The sequence below is a fragment of the Equus caballus genome, chromosome 9 (genome assembly GCF_041296265.1).
Source record: "Equus caballus isolate H_3958 breed thoroughbred chromosome 9, TB-T2T, whole genome shotgun sequence".
Taxonomy (NCBI): domain Eukaryota; kingdom Metazoa; phylum Chordata; class Mammalia; order Perissodactyla; family Equidae; genus Equus; species Equus caballus.
The window spans coordinates 32,081,667-32,101,666 of record NC_091692.1 but is presented as its reverse complement, the minus strand read 5'-3'; the positions used below and the strand labels follow the sequence as shown (position 1 = coordinate 32,101,666).

The 20,000-nt window shown below is 35.2% G+C and overlaps 1 protein-coding gene across 8 annotated transcripts in view; it reads right to left on the bottom strand.

Annotated features, from left to right (window-relative positions):
- PCMTD1 (protein-L-isoaspartate (D-aspartate) O-methyltransferase domain containing 1) overlaps positions 1-20,000 on the bottom strand; it is a 66,438-nt gene continuing 46,438 nt past the window's right edge. For 5 of the 8 annotated variants that reach the window (XM_005613177.4, XM_023648628.2, XM_070221555.1 and 2 more), the window contains 3 exons: positions 13,011-13,182; positions 11,008-11,131; positions 1-2,561 (listed from right to left, as the gene is read on the bottom strand). In XM_005613177.4, the coding sequence (XP_005613234.1) occupies positions 2,194-2,561; positions 11,008-11,131; positions 13,011-13,182 (664 nt within the window). In that variant the 3' untranslated portion in view covers positions 1-2,193. Of the gene's footprint in view, positions 2,562-11,007; positions 11,132-13,010; positions 13,183-18,544; positions 18,737-20,000 lie in introns of all 8 variants that reach the window. The other 3 variants (XM_070221554.1, XM_070221552.1, XM_014728021.3) reach the window with 1 other exon arrangement.

Sequence of the window (20,000 nt, the reverse complement as noted above, 5' to 3'; positions counted from 1 at the left end):
TTTTATTTTTTATTTCTACTTCTTTATTTAAAGTCAATAATAAAGCCACAACTGTAAAATGAATGCATTTAAAAACACAAAAGATACATTTCAATGACAAAAAATATGCAATGATCATGAAAATCTACTGTACAGTTCGCCAAGGTCAAGAGAATGAAAGACAATATGAAAAAATCAATTTTCAAACATATCCTTAACAAAAACTCTCTCCTGAATAGTACTATCATCAGCTAAGAATATGTATGTTACACATCTGGACACCAGCTCCAAAAACAACAAAGTAGGGGTGGGGATGCTAGGTAAAAGTATATGGGCACCAGGAACTCAAGATTAAATTTCTAAAACTAACATTTAATTCAAAAGAAAACGAACATTTCTAACAGATGACAATTGTGTGAAACTATTTTTTTCCTTGCTAGAAATGAGATGGGGCACTTCTTAACAATAACACTTAGTAATCATCTGTGAAAAATTGTGGCAATATCCCCAACCCCTAGCCCCAGTCACTGGTATAAAACAAGTATCTTCCATGAAATTACCTTTCACATTACTAAAATATCCTCATTTACTTGGGATAATTCATGTTTATAATATGTTAAGCACTTGCTTTTAGACGTGTGGAATTCCCAGAGCTTTTTGAAACCATCTATATATTATTAATAGTTGAATCTTTGCAGAGATAGCAATCCTTTCACTCTACACTGATTAGGTTTCCTTAACCATACATATTTGATCAACTATTGTAATAGTGATGCTGGTGGTAATAAGTGATACCTTCAAATTTTTCCTTTTAAAAAATATATAATCCATGTAACACTAAGTAGTAAATATGTTATACTGTATACTCTCTTAACAAGGAATGACTGTTTTCAGGCCCTAGTAGGGAGAAAAGAAACAAACCAATAATGGCATTTACTACCTGTTTTATCATTGATAAGCTATAACTAACCTTCAAATGATGGACAGTTTAAGTATGTGATATTAAGCAAAAAATAAAAATTATTATAATTTTACCCAAAGAAATAGACAAACAAGGGAAGAAGTTAAATGAGGACAATGTAGGTCCCAAAGATTACACTATGATTATGAATCAGATTTTCAAAGCAAAATGCATCTACATACAATTTCTGTGAATTATTTCTTACACTACAAAGATGAATTTCAAAGCAAACATAGGCTACCTTGGCCCTGCCTTGTCAAAGATAAATATTCAGATGAACGAGAAGTTCCATTTGCTAAAGTGCACCTGCTGTCCAAATCTGCTCTGGCCCTGCGACTCAGCACAACCCAGAAACGTGGCTGTTACTCATGCTTACTCACTCACTGTGCTATCAACAGTCGCATAGAACAATGGCTTTTTTTTTTAAACCCAACACTTTATACATTGGACTCTAGAAAAAACAATCTATCTTCTAAAATGCCAGAGAGTAAGATAACCTCATTATTTTTAAATACTGAAAATGTAAGGGGTCCATACAAATTAAAAGTTGTATTAAGTATATAGTTCTTAACTTCAGTATTCACTTGATGTGCTCTTAAAATCTCTATGAGAGAAGCAGATATTTTCCCCATGTCTTTTGGCAATAGATTCAAAAGCAAAAGTAGCAGTGCTGTTGAATTCCATGAAACTTTTTTTTAAAGCTAAATTATTCAATATCTGTATTGTTATTGCACTCATATATTGCCCGGAATACATCTATAGCAACTCAGCAATAGTGATTGCAACAAAAGTAAGGTAAGTGGGTCTACATAGCATTTGATTTCCTTACTAGATAAGAAAGTTTCCAGAGAGGATATGCAAATAACTGCGATTCAAATCAGATTATATATGCTCAACAGTTATTTAACCTTTTATAAAAGTAAGTCTAATCCTCACCACTACAAATCTGCAAGGAATCAGAAAAGAATTTACAGTACACAAAGTCTTGACTATTGTTGCATTCCACTCTTGGAGTCACTCTGAGTTAAAACAGTAATTTTTCCAAGATTTAAAGAAAAATATATTTTATAAAAAGGATTCTCTTAAATCACTGAATACATCATTTTTATTACTAAGACAGAAACAAGTTATACTTTTTCCACTATAATTTGCTCTGACGAAAGAAAGAATTCTCTCTCTTTTAACTCCTAACAAATGCTACATTTTCAAGACTAAAGGAATTATCAGTAGGCATTCTTTCTTCTTGATCTAAGTTATTTTTCTCTAAAGTATGTCAAGTAAGCTTTTAAAGATTCAGGGAGGGGGAGCTTCATGATTTTTTCTCTCAGTAAATTCTGAGGTGGCTCCTCTGGCTTCATGGCTTCACTGTGATCTTTCTCTTCCTCTTCTTTGTTATCTTCTTCCATTTTCTCATCCTCCTCACTGTCTAGAGGCTGAGGAATAAGCTGATTACCCACAAATACATAAGTGTTAATTCTCTGTTTAACTCTCTTTCTTTTCCTTTTGGGTGGAGCCCTCTGAGGAATCCCCTTAGCCTGCATCTCATCATTTATGAAATTTCTAAGTGTGCGTCGAATGTAAATACGAGCCAAGTCCTGGAGATTCCTGACAGCACAGGGGGCTAAAAAGAAAAACAGACACATACACAAAACATAAAAAGTAAAACATTATATATTGTTCATTTTTTCACAGAAGAAAACAGGTATTTCTTTGCGAATGTTAGAAAACTAGAAAGTATAAAAACTCTGGCTTTTATCTAACAAAGGTTTCAGGATGCTTACTGTGTGTCAAACACCATTCTAAGTACTAAGGACAGTGGACAGTACAGAGGTTTATGTGTATAGATCCGTGTGTGTGTCCCATGTATATGCATAAAAATTCTTTGGAAAGATAAATGAGAACTTAGAAACAGAGCACATGAGAATTAAGTAGTTAGGGGACAAGAATTTCTGAAGAGATTTTATTCTACATATTTTTCTATGCTTTCTGATGTTGAAAACCATATGAAGAACTATCTATTCAAAAAACTCAAAGGGCAAGCTTTGAAGAGCTGCCTCAGTCTGAGCTCTAAAGCTATTACACACATGCGTGCACACACACAGTTTCTATCTTTCTGTAAATCAACAAGTAGAAGTAGTTCACAGGCAAAGGGCCACCAGAAACCAGCATGATAAACAAACTTTAATAGCCCAAAGAAACACCAAAGATTTCTTTAAGTTACTGATGTACCAAATACATCAGAGAGTTGGAACATACCTGTCTGTTTCACTCCCATCTTCCACAGATATATAAATGCATAAGCCCTAGAACCACATACTCTTCTTTGTAGCCTGTTCCTACACTTTACACACAGAGAAATAAGTTCTCTGGTCCTCATCTGAAATTTATTTCTCCTAGTTTCCATCCTTGTGGAAATAAAACTAATACCAAAGATCCTTCTCAAATACCTAAACAAAGCAAAACATAACCCTCCCCACTTAAATATTAAAAAAAGTCATCATTTATTTTTTCTTTCTTTATTTTTGGTACTCTTTTCTGGATACCTCCTTTCCAAATTTTTTTGTGCTAACATTTGAAATCCTGCCTTCTTTAGTTATTCATATGTGGTCTGTCTTTGCCATCAGACTGTGAGCCCTAGGAGGGGAGAGGCCGTGGCATTTCCTTTTCATACTTTGCACAGGGCCCTGTAGGTACTAGCCTTATACAGTACATTATCCTGTCCAAGGCTCAAAGTGTGCTTCCTGTGTTCTTCCCACCACACTCCAGTGCCTTGGGCTATGCCCAATCACAAATTGGATACACCTTGTAGTAGCAGATAGAGTTTTTCATAAAACTCCAGGATAGGAGACTTTTTAGACCAATTCAAAGATCCCTTAACATATACCTATTTGGCCCAATACAAAACCCTTTCTTCGAACTGTCTTTTTTCAACTCCCTATTGAAATCTGAAATGGAAAAGAATTCCAAAGAGCCATATTGGTCATGTTCAGTTGGAAACCATTTGTTCTACTGTCTGGGCCTGCCCCCAACTATGTGAGAGGGAAACTGAAACATCCAACAACTGGAGTTCAAGTCCTGCTTCTCCCAATGATTAGTTTTGTGAACATGGGTAAGTAACAAAAGATGTGAGATCTCACCCCTTATATGTTAAATATGTTAAAATATCACCAGCTTTGCCTACCTTCCAAAATTGTTCATTAAGTTATGTAACATTCATTCAACAAATCTGTGTTAAACTACATACTAGATACCATTAAAGAACTCACTTAGACATAGCAGATGATTTAGACTAAGAAAGTCCTTGCTCTTATGAAGATTATGTTTGTGGGAGGGGGTGGATAAAAGATAATTATGGGGGAAAAAAAAACCCAACAGGCGATATGGAAAAAAATACCAATGACATAGAAAGGTCATTGGTACATGAGGGTATGACTACTTTTGATTGGGTAGTGCAAATGGTCTCCCTGAGCAAGCTGGTCTGAGATAGGATCTAAATGACAGAGAAAACAGCCATGTAAATATCTTGGGACAGAAGGAATATCAAAGCCCTAAGAGGTATATGAGGTTGGCATGCTCAAGGAGCTGAAAGAAGGCTAGTGTAGGTGAAGTTTAGAGCAGGAGGAAAATAGTAAGAGATCTGATCATGCATGGTCTTGTAGGCCTTGGTCAAGAACATACATTGTATTTGCCATGCAGCTATTCAAGGGTTTTAATAAGGCAGAGGTTATAACGCAACAAAAATGATACTCTGGCTCCTCTGTAGAGTATGGATGGTAAAGAGACTAAGAAGGAGGTTACCTGGAACACTCCAGTAATCCATGAGACATATGACCACACTATGATGGAAATGGGCATAGAGGAGGGTGGCAGTAAAGATGAAGAATAGTGGATAAATTTGAAATATATTTAAAATATGTATATGTATATGTGTATATATATATATATATATATATATATATATATATATACACTTTTTTCCTGAGGAAGATTAGCCCTGAGCTAATATCTGTACCAATCTTCCTCAACTTTGTATGTGGGTCGCCAACAGAGCATGGCTGACAAGTGGTATAGGTCCGTGCCCAGGATCCAAACACGCGGTGAACCCAGGCAACCAAAGCAGAGCACACTGAACTTAACTACTATGCCGTAGGGCCGGCCCCTTGAAATATATTTTGAAGGGATTGCACGTGGGAAAGCTTTTGGCCCAAGCAACTGGGCAGACACTAATGTCAACTATTGACATGACAAAAAGGAAGAACAGTTTGGGGAGAAGAAAATCAAAAATTTGTTTTGTTTGTGTTAAAACCGAAGTGTCTATTACATATACAAAATGAAGATTTCAGGAATAACAACAACAATGACATACCAGTCACCATTTCCATGTTTTTTGTATAATAACTAAGTTAATGCTGAGTCAGGAAAGTGAAGTAGAGAGAGTTTAAATAATTTGCTCAAGCTCACAGACATCCTAAGTGATGTGAGTTGGGACCTGAATGCAGGCGTCTGAGTGTAGACTTTATGCTCCTTTCCAACCACAAGCAGTTAAATCAAGACTCTGGGACTTAGGGGCAAGGGCAGGGCTGGAGAAAGAAATCTGGGAGTCATCAGCAAGTTGTGACATACAAAGACCAGGAAAATGCCCAAAAGGAAGTGTAGACAGAGAAGAAAGGCCTAAAGTGGGTTCTGGAACAGGGGAGGGTGAAGAGTAAACCTATAAAAGAGTTTTGGGAATTATAAAGTAGCTAAGAAACAGAAGCTATAATTGGTCTTTTCAGCTGGTCTTCGCACTTGAACTTCTCTCACATTACTGGTATTCTCTTTGCACACCTTAATTATGTTATTCCTCTGCCAAAACTGTCTGCTATTCCAGGGACACTGTTAGAATGATGAACTTCCCAATCCTAAACTATCAGAATACCTGAACTTCATAAAGAACCAACTAGACCCAGAGTGGAAAAGGGATTCAGACTTGACTTTAGCAGTTTCTAATACTCAGAAGTCCTAAAATAGCATCCACATAGGCTTCATTTAAAAATTATTTTGAGGGGCCAGCCCTGGGGCTGAGTGGTTAAGTTCGCGCGCTCTGCTTTGGCGGCCCAGGGTTTCACCGGTTCAAATCCTGGGTGCCGATGTGGCACCGCTCATCAAGCCAGGCTGATGCAGCATCCCACATGCCACAACTAGAAGGACCCACAACTAAAAAATACAAACTAAGTACTGGGGGGCTTTGGGAGAAAAAGGAAAAATAAAAAATCTTTGGGAAAAAAAAGTTATTTTGAATGATACAAAAAATCTCAGCCCTACCTATTGAAAAATCCCCAATAGTTTCTATTAACATTCCCTTGTTTCTAATGCTTCCAGTTATGAGATAAGAATTTAAGGTACTAAACAATACTAATCCTGACTGCAATAAATTTTATTCTGAATTGAAGCTTTCACTTCAAAATTACAATTAAGGATATCTCTAATATACACATGTAAGCTCTATTTGTTTCGCAAAAGGAAGTCTCTATTTAGATTTTATAGGCACCCAGCAGTCAGCACTTTCATTTTTATTTGCTAAGAAAGACTGAAAAGGGCATTTTATTTAGGTAAAATCCACAAAACTGAGAATTTTTGGCCATTTTTAAGCTACAAAAACAGCAACTTCAAACAGCTCGATCTGGTATAGTGTCACAATTTATGAAGTCTCTTTTGCCCCTTGTCATACTGTGATTTATACTAAGAATTATACATTTGGCTTCTCATTCCTGACACAGAGCTCCTAAGACGCTTGGAATTCCCTAAGCGATAAGAGCATAAATGATGTTCCTAAAAAGTTCCTTTCAACCACACCTGAGTTTACGTTAATGAGGTGACTTCTGGTAAGCCCCTAAGGATGCTCGGCTGGTTGTCAGGGTGAACCAACCATGTGATTAGAGGATTGGAACTTTCAGAGGGGAGGGGGCTGGAGGTTTGAGTCAATCAGCAATGGCCAATGATTTAACCAAGCCTCCGTAAAAAGCTGTAGCCAAAAGGGTTTAGAGCTTCTGGGCTGATGAACACATGGAGGTGCTGGGAGGATGGCACACCCAAAGAAGGCATGGAAGCTCTGCATCCTTCCCACATACCTTGCTCTATGCATCACTTCCATCTGGCTGTTGTTGGGTCCTTTTATGACAAACCGATAATCTAACAAGTAAACTGTTTTCCTGGGTTCTGTGAGCCACTCTAACAAATTATCGAACTCTAGGAGGGGGTGATGGGAGCCTCTAATATATAGCTAGGCTGTCAGAAACACGGGTGACAACCTCGACTTGGGACTGGTATCTAAAGTTGGAGAAGCGGACAGTCTTGTGGGATGAAGCCCTTAACCTGTGGGGTTTGTACAGGTTAGTGTCAGAAGTGAGTTAGATCACAGGACAGCTAGTTGGTGTCTGCAAAGAAGTGGAGAATTGCTCAACGTGGAAAAACCCACACATCTGGAGTACAGAAGTATTGGGTGGGTGGTGTACAGAGGAAACAGTTTTCCTTTAGTTGGTGGAGAGTTTTTCCTTTACCCCTTCTAAAGGGCCTGCCCTGAGCATTAAGCACTGTATCCTTATTTTTAGAATGTCTTACAACAAAGAAAAAATAAAAGAGAAATATGACTTTGAGTTGAATAAAAATTAGTGATAAACCTGAGGAAAGTTATAACGACACTTTAGCAACTGTTTATATGAACAATTTCATAGCTACAAAATACAATTAGCCAAGAATATGCATGCATATTGTTTTAGTTTTTCTTGTACTAATATTCCTTCATATTTTAACTCCGTACAATTAATGAAATAATGTTCTCTGAACAGAAAGCTATTTTAACAGAAAAGGAAACTTGTTCTTATTCTCCATACATCCTATTAAATTTTGACAATAATTTTCAAAACATTTTTCATTAACTGAACCTTACTACACAAGCTTTTTTTAGAAATTCATAATTCCTGACTCATTTTTATGTTGGTAGCTTTTTTTCCTTTTTATTATAGAGACTTCCAAGCATATAGAAAAAGAGAGTCACTAGTACAATGAACCCCATATACCAAATACTCAGCTTCAACAATTATTCCTTATGGCTAATCTTACTTCATTAACACTCCATTTCCTCTTCCCATCCCTCTCCCAGCTTATTTTGATGAAAAATTTAGACATATCATTTCACCTTTAAATATTTCAGAGGTGTGACAGGCTTTTTTAAATTTAGGTTCTTCCCCCATTTTATCCTTTTCCACTAAATTTATTCCTACTTTACATTCAGTTATAAATGTCAATCAACCCAACCAATAGCAGTCTTATTAATTATCTAATCTGTGTTGATTCTTTAAAATGGAGAACAAAAATTGTTCATTTATAGCATATCATCATTCATGCCATTCATAAATTATGTTACCATAAAACCACATTTACAACCAAGACTCTCCTAAAACACTTAAATACCTATGGCACAGAGATCTACAGAGTACTCCAAAAGTACACTATACAAGATGCACATTATACTTATGATTATGCCATTGTCAAAACCAAATTGTGCCAGGAAATTTTTTCATTACTTCTGTTTATGACTCACCAACGTGTTATGATAGGTTAAATAAAACTGTCATAAATAAACTACAATTCTAATGTTTGGAAAATAGAAACAAGGAAATAGTTTTGTTACTATTGTTGCTTTTAGGAAAGAGTTTAAGTATTCAATATTATAGTATAGTATAGTCTACTATACTATATAGTATACACATTATACATACACATTTATACATACATACATACAAGTATATATGAGCGTGGTGTGTGTACAGTCTACTAAAAAGTAGACTTCACTGAAATATCTGTATAATGCAGGTGAACATAAGTGACAATTGCTTGATTCTGGTGCTAGAAAGAAGGAAGTCCCTTTTGGCCCCAGAGCACACCTAGCATGTATCTCTTTTTGACTAGACTGGAAGGAAGTTTAAATTTAACATTTCAGTGTAATAACTTCCACATTTCTAATAGAATGAGTCTTTTTTATAATCCTTTGTTTTTTTATCATTCTTACTTTACTTTTAATTTTCCTTACGCTCAAGTTTCCTTATATAATAGTTTTATGTGGATTTGTTGTGTAGGTTGGCTTAAATCCTTTTCATAAGTAGCATACACTACCAAAAAGTATATCTGAAAAAAATGGCTGGCAACACTTTCTAAATTATGAAAGGTTCAAAAATTTTTTACAACTGAGTGCCTAATTTCTCTCTAAATGAGGTCAAAATAAGAGCATTGTGTCAGAATTTATGAATCTTACAAAGCCATAAAGAGTGGTCAACAGGTCTCCTTTGGTGGCAGCTCGTGTTAGAGAATGCCAGTGAGCCCTCTCCCACGGTCCTGAGGAAAAGCCCTCCATGTCATTGACACTCTCGAAGAGTGACATTTACCGCAGAGTTCCATGGGTCTCTCTGCATCACCACACTTATTCCTCCCTAAGGCAGGAGTGGCTGCATAGTCTGGGAGTGTGTAAGAAGCTGCCATGGGTGGCTCCTTCCTTTCCTTTCTTTTCCTCTGGGATATGTCTACTTACAAGTGGACATATGGAGCTCTGCTCACCCATGTATTTACATGGTAAGTTCACATGGTGGGGGCTGGCCAGTGCTGCCTGTAACTGGGTGACTTAAGTCTGTCTAGTTTAAGGGTGCAGACCTAAGCCATATTCTCCCAACTACTTTGGTTGCTAAAAAGTCGTCATTTCAATCCCTAGCTATCTGATCAAGTTCATCTCTCCACTGCTAACAACCTGAGCGGGGAAAATGGGTGTAATTTACTGACCCTCAAAATCCCACTTACTACATGCCAACCACTTTATAAATACTACTTCATGTAATTCTCAAAACCATCCGAAAAGGCCATAAAATTACATAGCTTAAAAGAGGGTAAAATGAACACTGAAAATAAAAAATTTCTCCATAAAGCCAGGGTCCTATGAAATATATTCATTTAAAAAGCAAATTAAAGCAAGAGGTCTACTATGGTAAAGTTCATTTTTGGTAAAGAACTTTACTTAATGGTTTCCAAAACCACAATATATGCTAAAGGAATTAATCCTATTCTCACCTCTTCCCTCTCAAGATCTCAAGAGCCCCCACTAAGTTGGTCACTCTCCTTCCTGAAATACTTTTCTTTCTTGGTTTTCAAACTGTGCACACTGGTGTCCTCTCATCTCTCTGGCCCACCCACTGCTAATACATCTTCCTCTGTCTTATCTCTGAACTTGTTGGACCGCAGGTCCAATCCTAATACCTCTTCTCTATCTCCACTCTCCCCTAAGTGTTCCCATCCTTTCTCATGGCTTAAAATGCCATACTTTATGTTGAAGATTCTCAATTGATACCTCCCTTGTGCACATTTACACCCCCAACCACTTCACTACTTGACACTTGAATGCTAATAGAAAACTCAAACATGGTCAAAATAAAATATCTGATCTTCCTACATCTGTTTCCAAACTACTGCATTCCCAGTCTTCGAAACAGCAATAAATGGTACCATCACTTAGTCAGCTACTCAAGGAAAACTTTAAACCCTCTTTTTCCTCCACCAATGTCTACACAGTCCACTATTTTTCTACCTTCAAAAACTATATTCAGATCAACCTGACCTTCTCCTTGAGTGTAAGAAAAGTCTTGTATGATCTATCTTCTACAGCCTAGCCAATGAGCTTCAACTACCCTAAAACTTATTTCTGGTCTTAGAAAGACCAAGCTCTTCTCAGTCTAAGCAAAGATTTGCTTGCTGTCCCTCTGTATGAAAAATGATGTCACCAAATTTACTATAATTAATAAATTCATTTTCATTTGACCTGCCCCTTCTTCTCATGTTTCCACAAAGGCAGCTAAGCGTCTGGTGCAAGCCAGGGGCTTTATCCCCAACACACAAAAAGATCTGAACAAATCCTGCATATATTGAATATATTACTACTGCATATTTATTTAGTTATTCCTAATTATATAGTCCATTAAATCTCAAGCATAGGAGTTTAACAACATAAGTCACAGTTCAAGTGGAAAGGATCAACAGTTACTTACGGAGTCCCACAGAATCTGGTTTGCCATTATCATTCTTACTTGGTTGCACAAGTGGAGCAAATGAAACAGCAAGGATATTTTTACTTTCCCAAGTGTTTTGTCCAGTTCGCATAATTTGTGTTAACTATTTAGAGGGAAAAAAGAAACAGAATAGCTTAATCCTGGAAATGTGATCAATTTACAGTCACAATTTTGTTTTAAAGAATAATTGCCAATTATTGCTATATAATCACTTGTATCTGAATGCAACCAAATTCTTTCATTTAAATATTTACCATAAAATACTAGAGTAGGAATCACAAATATTTACTGATCAAGATATTTAAATGCAAATGGAATATCCAAATATGACCAAGTGACTCCCATGTTATATTTGGGGTCTGCTTCTAGGGGTATTATTCCAATCCAAACCTGCCAAAGGCTCCCAAAATATGTCTCTCATAGGTTCAGTTGTTTGGTTAAAGTATTATATTAATAAAACTATGTTTTGATTACTGTAACAATGAACCAACTTCATGATTTTTCATGATGGTAATAAAATATAGATTCTAATTGTAATTGATATTTCACAAATAAATGTGTCACAAAGGTATCAGAAGTTTTACCTACTCAGAAAACACCCATCACAAGTTCTTGGAAAAAGATATTAGCTCAGTGCATGGCTTAATCAAGCTGAATTAGTATCTTCAATTTATATTTAAAAATTGGTCCATTTAATACACTTTGCATTAGTACAATAGTATATAATAAATATTTAATAAAACACCAATGGAAAGCCATGTATTAAATGTTTGAAAATGTATCTTTAAAGGAAAGCAAAAAAAAGACTGTTCATCTAGGAGTCTTAACTCTGGAAACATTCAAGTAACATTTTCTCTGAAATGTTTTTTTAATGAACATTTTTATATTGTCTTTTTAATAACTGACAAACAACTTGCTACAGAGCACAATGCATGGTAATGGTGAAATCCACTGAGCTGCAAATAACATGCTGTGATGTTAAAGGACCCCCAAGATATATAAACTGCAAAACGATCATGCTAGGTCCCAGTCGTCTTAATCACAGGGTGTTATAAACATCTCAGATTGGGGTTAATATGAAATGTTAAAGATACTTTTTTGAAATGCATTTTTATAAATTTTTAAAGTAATTTGCTTTTGAGAGGTCTACTCATTTTCTGAATAAATTAGCATTTGATACATTTATCATAACTAATAATTCCAAACTAAAGGCAGGCAAGGGGCTGGCCTGGTGGCACAGCGGTTAAGTGTGCACATTCTGCTTTGGTGGCCCGGGGTTTGCTGGTTTGGATGCTGGGTGCAGACACGGCACCGCATGGCAAGCCATGCTGTGGTAGGCGTCCCACATATGAAGTAGAGGAAGATGGGGAGGGATGTTAGCTCAGGGCCAATCTTCCTCAGCAAAAAAGAGGAGGATTGACAGCAGATGTTAGCTCAGGGCTAATCTTCCTCAAAAGAAAAAATAAAAATAAAAATAAAATAAATAAATAAAGGCAGGCAAATAGCTGAAGAATATTTTCAAATGAGTCTACATAACACTAAATGAAGATTTAAAAATGTACTTGTTTCTTTAATGGAATTAAACAGTTCAAACCAAGCCCCAAACAGGATTTCTTTTTCATATGTTCAAAGAATTAAAGAATGTTGAAAACTGAGCAGCTAGCAGAGATTACCACATTCAAATGAACACCTCCAGGTGAGGATGCTGAAGGAAGGAGCACCTTGGCAAATATCACACAGGCAGTCGCTAAGCTCGGGTGAACGCCCAAGTCTCTTCTGACCCTAGCATAGAGATCTCTTCTCTATCTGCATTGGTTAAATAATTAAAGAGTCCATTTCAAGTTTTTTCTATATAGATGTATCTGTGAAGAGTATTTCTTCTTTCAAAATTACACTGTACTTCTCACTGATGTAACATTTCCCATCTTAAACTAATGTGTATGTTTCCTATGCCCATTAAGCAAAAGGACAGTGGAAGTTACCTGATCTTCTATAGGCATGACTAGAATGCCTCCAACTTTTAGTAATATTTTCATGTAGTTTTCATGGTCTTTCTGGACTCCAGCTCCACAATAAATTCTATCATACTGATGACTGTCAGATGCTATCTGGAGGCAATTGCCAACCACAAATGCAGGTTCACAGAACTCAAATCTGCATGGAAAAACAAATATATTTTAATTCATTTAAACAAAAGATTAGATCTAAACAACTTAATATAATCCAGCTCTTTGAAATAGTGAAGTTACCAAAATTAATTATAAGGATAAAACATCACTATGTTATTTGATTTAAATATCATATTTATGAGGTTTAACACTGATAGCATACAGTGTATTTTTTCAAAACATTAACCTATTTTTGCCATACTGAAACCTCACTTAATGCTTAAAAAATGAATATAATGAAAACACTATCACAACACCAACCTTGTGATGCCCCACAAATGATATGATAAGGATGAGAATCACAAGAGCCAAACAAATGAGTACAGGGTTCACTCTCCACTGCCCTTTCCAAAAAAAGCTGAAGGCCCAATGGAAATGGGAAGGGCTCGCGCAGTATCCTTCTCAGTTTGACATTTTTATTGTGTATAAGCGTGGCAAAGCTTTGTCAGGGAACGACACCAGTGTCTTGACCATATACTCTTGCAACCACTAAGATTAGGGAGATTTCCCTAATAGAGCTATGTTACAGGACTGGGACAGAAAGCAGAATAAATAGTGGTTTTTCTTACTGCTGCTTTGGCCCCTGTAATCTCAATATACAACAAAAGAAGAGAGATGGTTTCAATGCAAAGGCATTTTATTCAGGCTGCTTGTTCCTGGTTACAGTGTTGGTTCATGGTATATAGAGTTATGCTTTTACAAACTACCCTTTTTAGACTTCTACTTTTTCCTTAAATTCTGACAAATCTGAAAATAGTCTTTAACATATAACATGAATTAAAACTCCAATGCACTAGTAAAACATGTAACCCTTTTTAAAATTAATTCATGGAATCTCCTTTTACTTTTAAGTTGATTAAAGTTAATATGACTGCACAGCAAGATGAGGCTATCATTGATGATGAAAAAATTTATATTTTTAGTTTCAGCACGCAGTGAAAAATGACACCAACTGAATCATAATCATTTTACTTTGTAAGATGTATTCTTTGTTAATTAACAGACTTATTACACAAAAAGTTTCCATCAAAATTCACTGTAACACAGATTACGATCTCTGATATTTAAAAAAGATTTATACCCTATCCTCAATTTCATGTCTCCCTGGTGGAGGGGAGTAGGGTTGGGGTAGGGGGCGCATAAACAGTGTATATAGTCTTACTCTCTGCCCCACACCCCATATAAGGTAGTCTATGTCCCACTATTTCTATTATTGTAATGTCCTCCTCACTGCTCACATTTTTCAGGTCTCCTTTCCATCATTTTGTTCCCTACTGAACAGGACAGCTTCAAGTTCCTTAGAGTGCCACATGGGGCTCTTTGTGAGTCTACTGTCAAGATTCCTTTTCAGGGGCCGGCCCAGTGGTGTAGCAGTTAAGTTCACATGTTCCACTTAGGTGGCCCGGGGTTTACCGGTTTGGATCTTGGGTGCGGACCTACGCACCACTTATCAAGGCACGTTGTGGCAGGCGTCCCACAGATACAATAGAGGAAGATGGGCACATACGTTAGCTCAGGGCCCATCTTCCTCAGCTAAAAAGGAGGAGGATTGGTGGCAGATGTTGGCTCAGGGGAAATCTTCCTCAAAAAAAAAAAGAAAAAGATCCCTTTCTAGACTTATTTCCTGGCTCTGCCCCTGCCCACACATATTATGTTGTAGCCAGAATTAAATTATTAGCTGCTAATTGCTTAGAGGAACTATTACAAAGTGTTTTGAAACCCTGCATCTGTGTATGTGTTGTTCCTTTGACTGAAATACCCTTCCCTCTCTTCTTCCTTTGATAAATGCCTACTATCCCTTCAAGATAAAGTTCAAATACCAGCTTTGCAATGAAATCTTACTCAACTCTTTAATAGTATCTCATTCTTTCTACTCACATAGTACATACAAAAGTGTAAACTTACTTATGTTAGGGACCATGTTTAATTTCTCTTTTATACTCAAGACTACGGTACAACCTGTGATTACCTAAAACATGGCCAAAACATAATTTCTTGGCTTTTAAGTAAATTATGTACTAAGGATCATGTGGTTTAATTATTTTATCAAACTCACACAGTAAGTGTTCTTTAAAAAGAAAAGTCAGACTACTATGTTCAGTGAAGTGTATCCAAAAATGTTCACTCATAAAAATTCATTTTAAATAATTTAATTTTATAATAATTTAAGCCAGTCTTACAACTTTCAGGATAAATATGAGCAGGGAATTTAAGTAAAAAAATTTGAATTATTAAACCTCTTTTACCATCAGGTCTGTTAATTCAAAAATATGCTTATAGTTTTAAAAGCTTCTTAGTAGTTAAAAAACATGATCACTTACAGAACTATTACCTAGGAAAACACCATTACACGTAAACAACTCACGATTAAAACCATTTCTCATATTAGTGATATTTTATACATTCTCATCCCCGTAAAATGAATGACAAAGAATTTAGTGCCTGATCCTAAAAATCATGTGTGTGACTCTGGTCAAGTTACCTGATACTAGTAATTAGCACAATTCATTAAGTCAAAAACTATTTCTTGGCACCAGTTCTGTGTAAAGACTGGAAATACAATGGGAAACACTCACGCCTACATCTAGTGGAATGGACAAGCATCAATCTCACTAATTAAAGATTAATTCACAACTATGATAAACGCTCTAAAGGAAAGGAATATGATTCCAAAACACTGAAAATGAAAGGAAACTGAGAGACGTAGGGAACCAGAGAAAGTTTCCCTGAGAAATGACAAGCTATGATCTGAAAGGTGAGACAGGACAATCCAGGGCCACACTACCCAATATGGTTGCCACTAGCCACATGTAGATATTGAGCACTTAAAATGTGGCTAGTGCAAATCGCGATGTACTGTAAGGATAAAATTCACATGGGATTTCAAAGATTTAGTACAAAACTAATGTAAAATATCTCAATATTTCTCTTATATGTGTGTGTATCTATCTATAGAGTGTGTATATATATTTTTTCAACATTCACAGAAATTGAAAATACTAAAAAACTACTTTCTACTTATCACCTGTCAAGAGAAGCTTCAAATACTTTCTCTTTAACACAGTCTTCCCTTTGAAACATTTTCCTGCTCTCTGAGTATTTCTACTGAATTTTAATTGTATCTCCATCACCTATTACAGTCCTCAAAAAACATTTACTATATAAGTGAGCCATATAATAAACATAAATGGTTTGTCAACTTTTCCACAAACCAATTTTGAATATGAACCCAAATTTGACAAATTAAATATGCTTATCACAAAAATCTCAGGACTAGAAGAGAAACTTGCCCAGAAACAGTTACAGAAAAAATATGTGCCTATGGCACTTTCTATATCAATTATGATGGTTCTTGTTTTAGTAAATTGGTTACTATAAATAACTGTTGCTTCATGTTACAGAATACATGACTTTTTTCTCCAAAATGCCGAAAAAAGAAAAACTCAAATAGTAGAAAAACAAAACAAATCCTTGCCTTTAAGGAATAAATAAAATGTCCTATAACTGAAAGACACTTTTGTTTTTGGACCTTTTTAAAGATCTTAAATAAGCCACCCTTATTCTAGGAAAGAACTAAATTTTTTCCCTTGTAATGCAGGTTGGAACAAGTATATTTGCCTCTACTGAGGGAGTATTAGACAGGATCATTATAGAGAAAATTTTGATCTCTAAATTTATAAATAATTTCCACTAATGCAAATGGAACATATACTTCTAACAAATGCATATGGGATCTTTATACTTTCATTTAATATATTTAAATTAATTTCCGTTACTAGAATACTCAAATTTGAAAGTTTAATTAAATGAGACATATTCCAAAAGGACTGGACTATTTCTAGATACAAAACAGTAAAACTTCAAAGACGTAAGTAAAACTGGGGAGAAAAGTAATATTTTTAAATGTTGAACTAGACATCTAGAACTTAGGAGAGAATTCATATGCCAGACACATTACAAAAAAGTTATAATACTACCAATTTAGTAGTTCTAAGAAAAGTGTCTACCAGAGATAGTGCCCCATCTGAGGATTACTTATTACACTTGTAACTATGGCTTGCCCTTTCCACCAATAAATACATAAATCCTTCATACTAGTAAAGAAAACAAAACAACCTTCAAATTCCATATACTTACAACATTTGTTTTTAATATATAAATGGGTTATGGATTATTTTTCCTAATAAAGGACTTACAGATCTGCTTTAGTATTTCTGACTAGGTACACACTTGAGCATCTTACTTAGACATTTTGTATTCTGATACTAAAATTATGGCTTAGTTTTACAATAGCATTTCATGTAAATAAATTCATACCAATTCTACTACTAATAATATTTTTTCACAAAATCTATGATTAATATTTTTCAGGCAAATGTTTATGGATATACCCATAACCATATCATATCATGCTCATATCCTATGAATAAAGAACTAAATGACTGATTTGAGACATAGTTGGTGGCTACCACGTTATCAGAGTAAATTACAACTCCTACTAATTCTTCCAGCGTAGGGAAGAAAATAAAGAAAACATTTTCTTCCTTAGGCTTTCATTGTCTTCTGAAAGTTGTATCTTACCTAAGTTTCCACAAACCTCTACAGGCAAAGTACATATTTTACAAACCACACATACAACTTCCGTATAATCTAGAAGACTAGCAATAAACTAACCAGCAGAAGTTTTGTTTATTACAAAATACTACCACACTGTAGATTTACACATAAAATCTAGGTTAAAAATAGTGAAAGAGAAAATCCAAATTCCACCTTTTCTTATCAACCACAAACAAAATGAAACCTGAAAAGGAAAAAAGGCAAAAAAAAAAAAAAAAAAAACGGCAAGAGAACTACCAAAATGATACCTCCTATGTGGTTCTAACTTTACTTGTAAAAGTATGGTTCACATGTTCTTTCCCTGGTTCTTTAGGGGAGTTCATTAAAATTTTATGTCTGTCAGTAAAATGAAAAGTAGCAATCATTTTTATTCCTTGAAGAAAATTTTCAAAACAAAATTTCCAAGATAGAGATGACTTTATACTCCTAAATTATACTAAATTATACCTAACAATGCAAGTTACCTGTATATCCTCCCCAAAAAGTAAACAGTCCTGAAATGTGTGTAATAACTACAAATTCATTCACTTTAGACTTACAATTATTTATTGATTTAAACCTAAAAATCGAATGATTGCTATTTAGACTCTTACGCAGAGAGGGAAAAACATGAGATACTCTCACCAAAATTTACACTGAAAATAATTTGTGGGAAAACATGGAGCACATATATATCTTGGATTACAACATGAACACTTGCCCAAAATAACACCAGGATTCTAATCACTTACCTTAGCAGTGGTTTTCTTTACAGGTGCATGTTGACATATCTTCATCTTGAGCTGGACAGATGATTTCGTTCACAGCAGGGACCTTGCCAACTTGCCCATATAATTCTTTTGATAAGCTGCTAGGAGATCAGGGTGACCTAGCCTTGCCCTGCAGCTTCCCTCTTAGACGGATAGTCTAGGTCTAGGAGCTGACTGAGAGTAGAAAAAACAACATTCCCCTTCAATACACTGTGGAAGCGGGGGCTGACAATTTGCACACCAGTTTATCATGTGCCACAGGATGCTGTCATTGAAATTTTAGACAATTATTCCAATGGAATAAAGGATTTCAAGGACACAGGAAAGAATCCTACCTTGTTCTCATACCTCATCCAAAAAAACCTCCAAATGAATCACAGAAACTTCTTTTTCTTAAAACACTTTGTCAAAATACACATTTTGAGTTTTGAGAGCTATGACCACTTCGTTAAAACAAGACAAAACTTCAGACCTTTCCATTGGGAAGAATACCCAGGGAAAGGTTAATCTCTTGATCTCCAAATGTAGTTATACATTCAAAAACTCTTACAGTGAATAATTAATCTTTTGAATTAAAAAAATTTAAAAAAACAAAGACTTTACCTTTTCAAGTGTTTTCCCTTCCAACTGCATCAAACTCATCTCAGAATAATTCAAGCATTATTTAAAGCAAAGTTTAAGAGTAAATACAGTGATTTTTCATTGAATGAAGCTTTAGGAAAATCCATAGGATCAAAAACAATTTCTAAACATCTTATAAAAAAATGTGACAGGTACATTATACAAAAGTTTAGCTTTCATGTATTTCAACAATAATTTCTTCTCCTAACAATGTGTTTGAAGCCATCAAACTTTACCCCATGCCATTTCTAACTGATGTTAAAATAAATAATTGATTGCCTTGATGACTAAGCATTTCTGTCCCACCATGTGAATATTTCTCATGATTAAAAACTCTGTTTACAACCTGTAATAACATTTATAAAACTACCATCTGAACATTGTTAGTACATCAAAATGTGCAAATATCTGAGACATAGTTTGAAATAATGTTGAAAATATATTTATAGATAGCAAAACTAACTTCAAATATACCATAATTCTCTTAAAGGTGAAGCAGGACTATTTTAGTGATAAAGTTGACAATATAGAAGCCCTTAAGTTTTTCAATGTAAATCGAATCACATGGAAAATGAACCTATAACTAAAAATAAAATTAGAACATTAAATATTGCCATAAATCAATTAAATCTTATAAAATACAAAAAACTATATTAACTCTGAATTTAATTTAAAACTTATACTTCAACTAAATTTGAGGAATGCATTGCCTCTCCTACTCATCCCTGCCCCCAACAGTAATTCACACCATAGGTAAGTCTCATTAAGGAACAAGGTAGGTGTGCTCTGCAATAAAATGCTATAGTGCATTTAACCA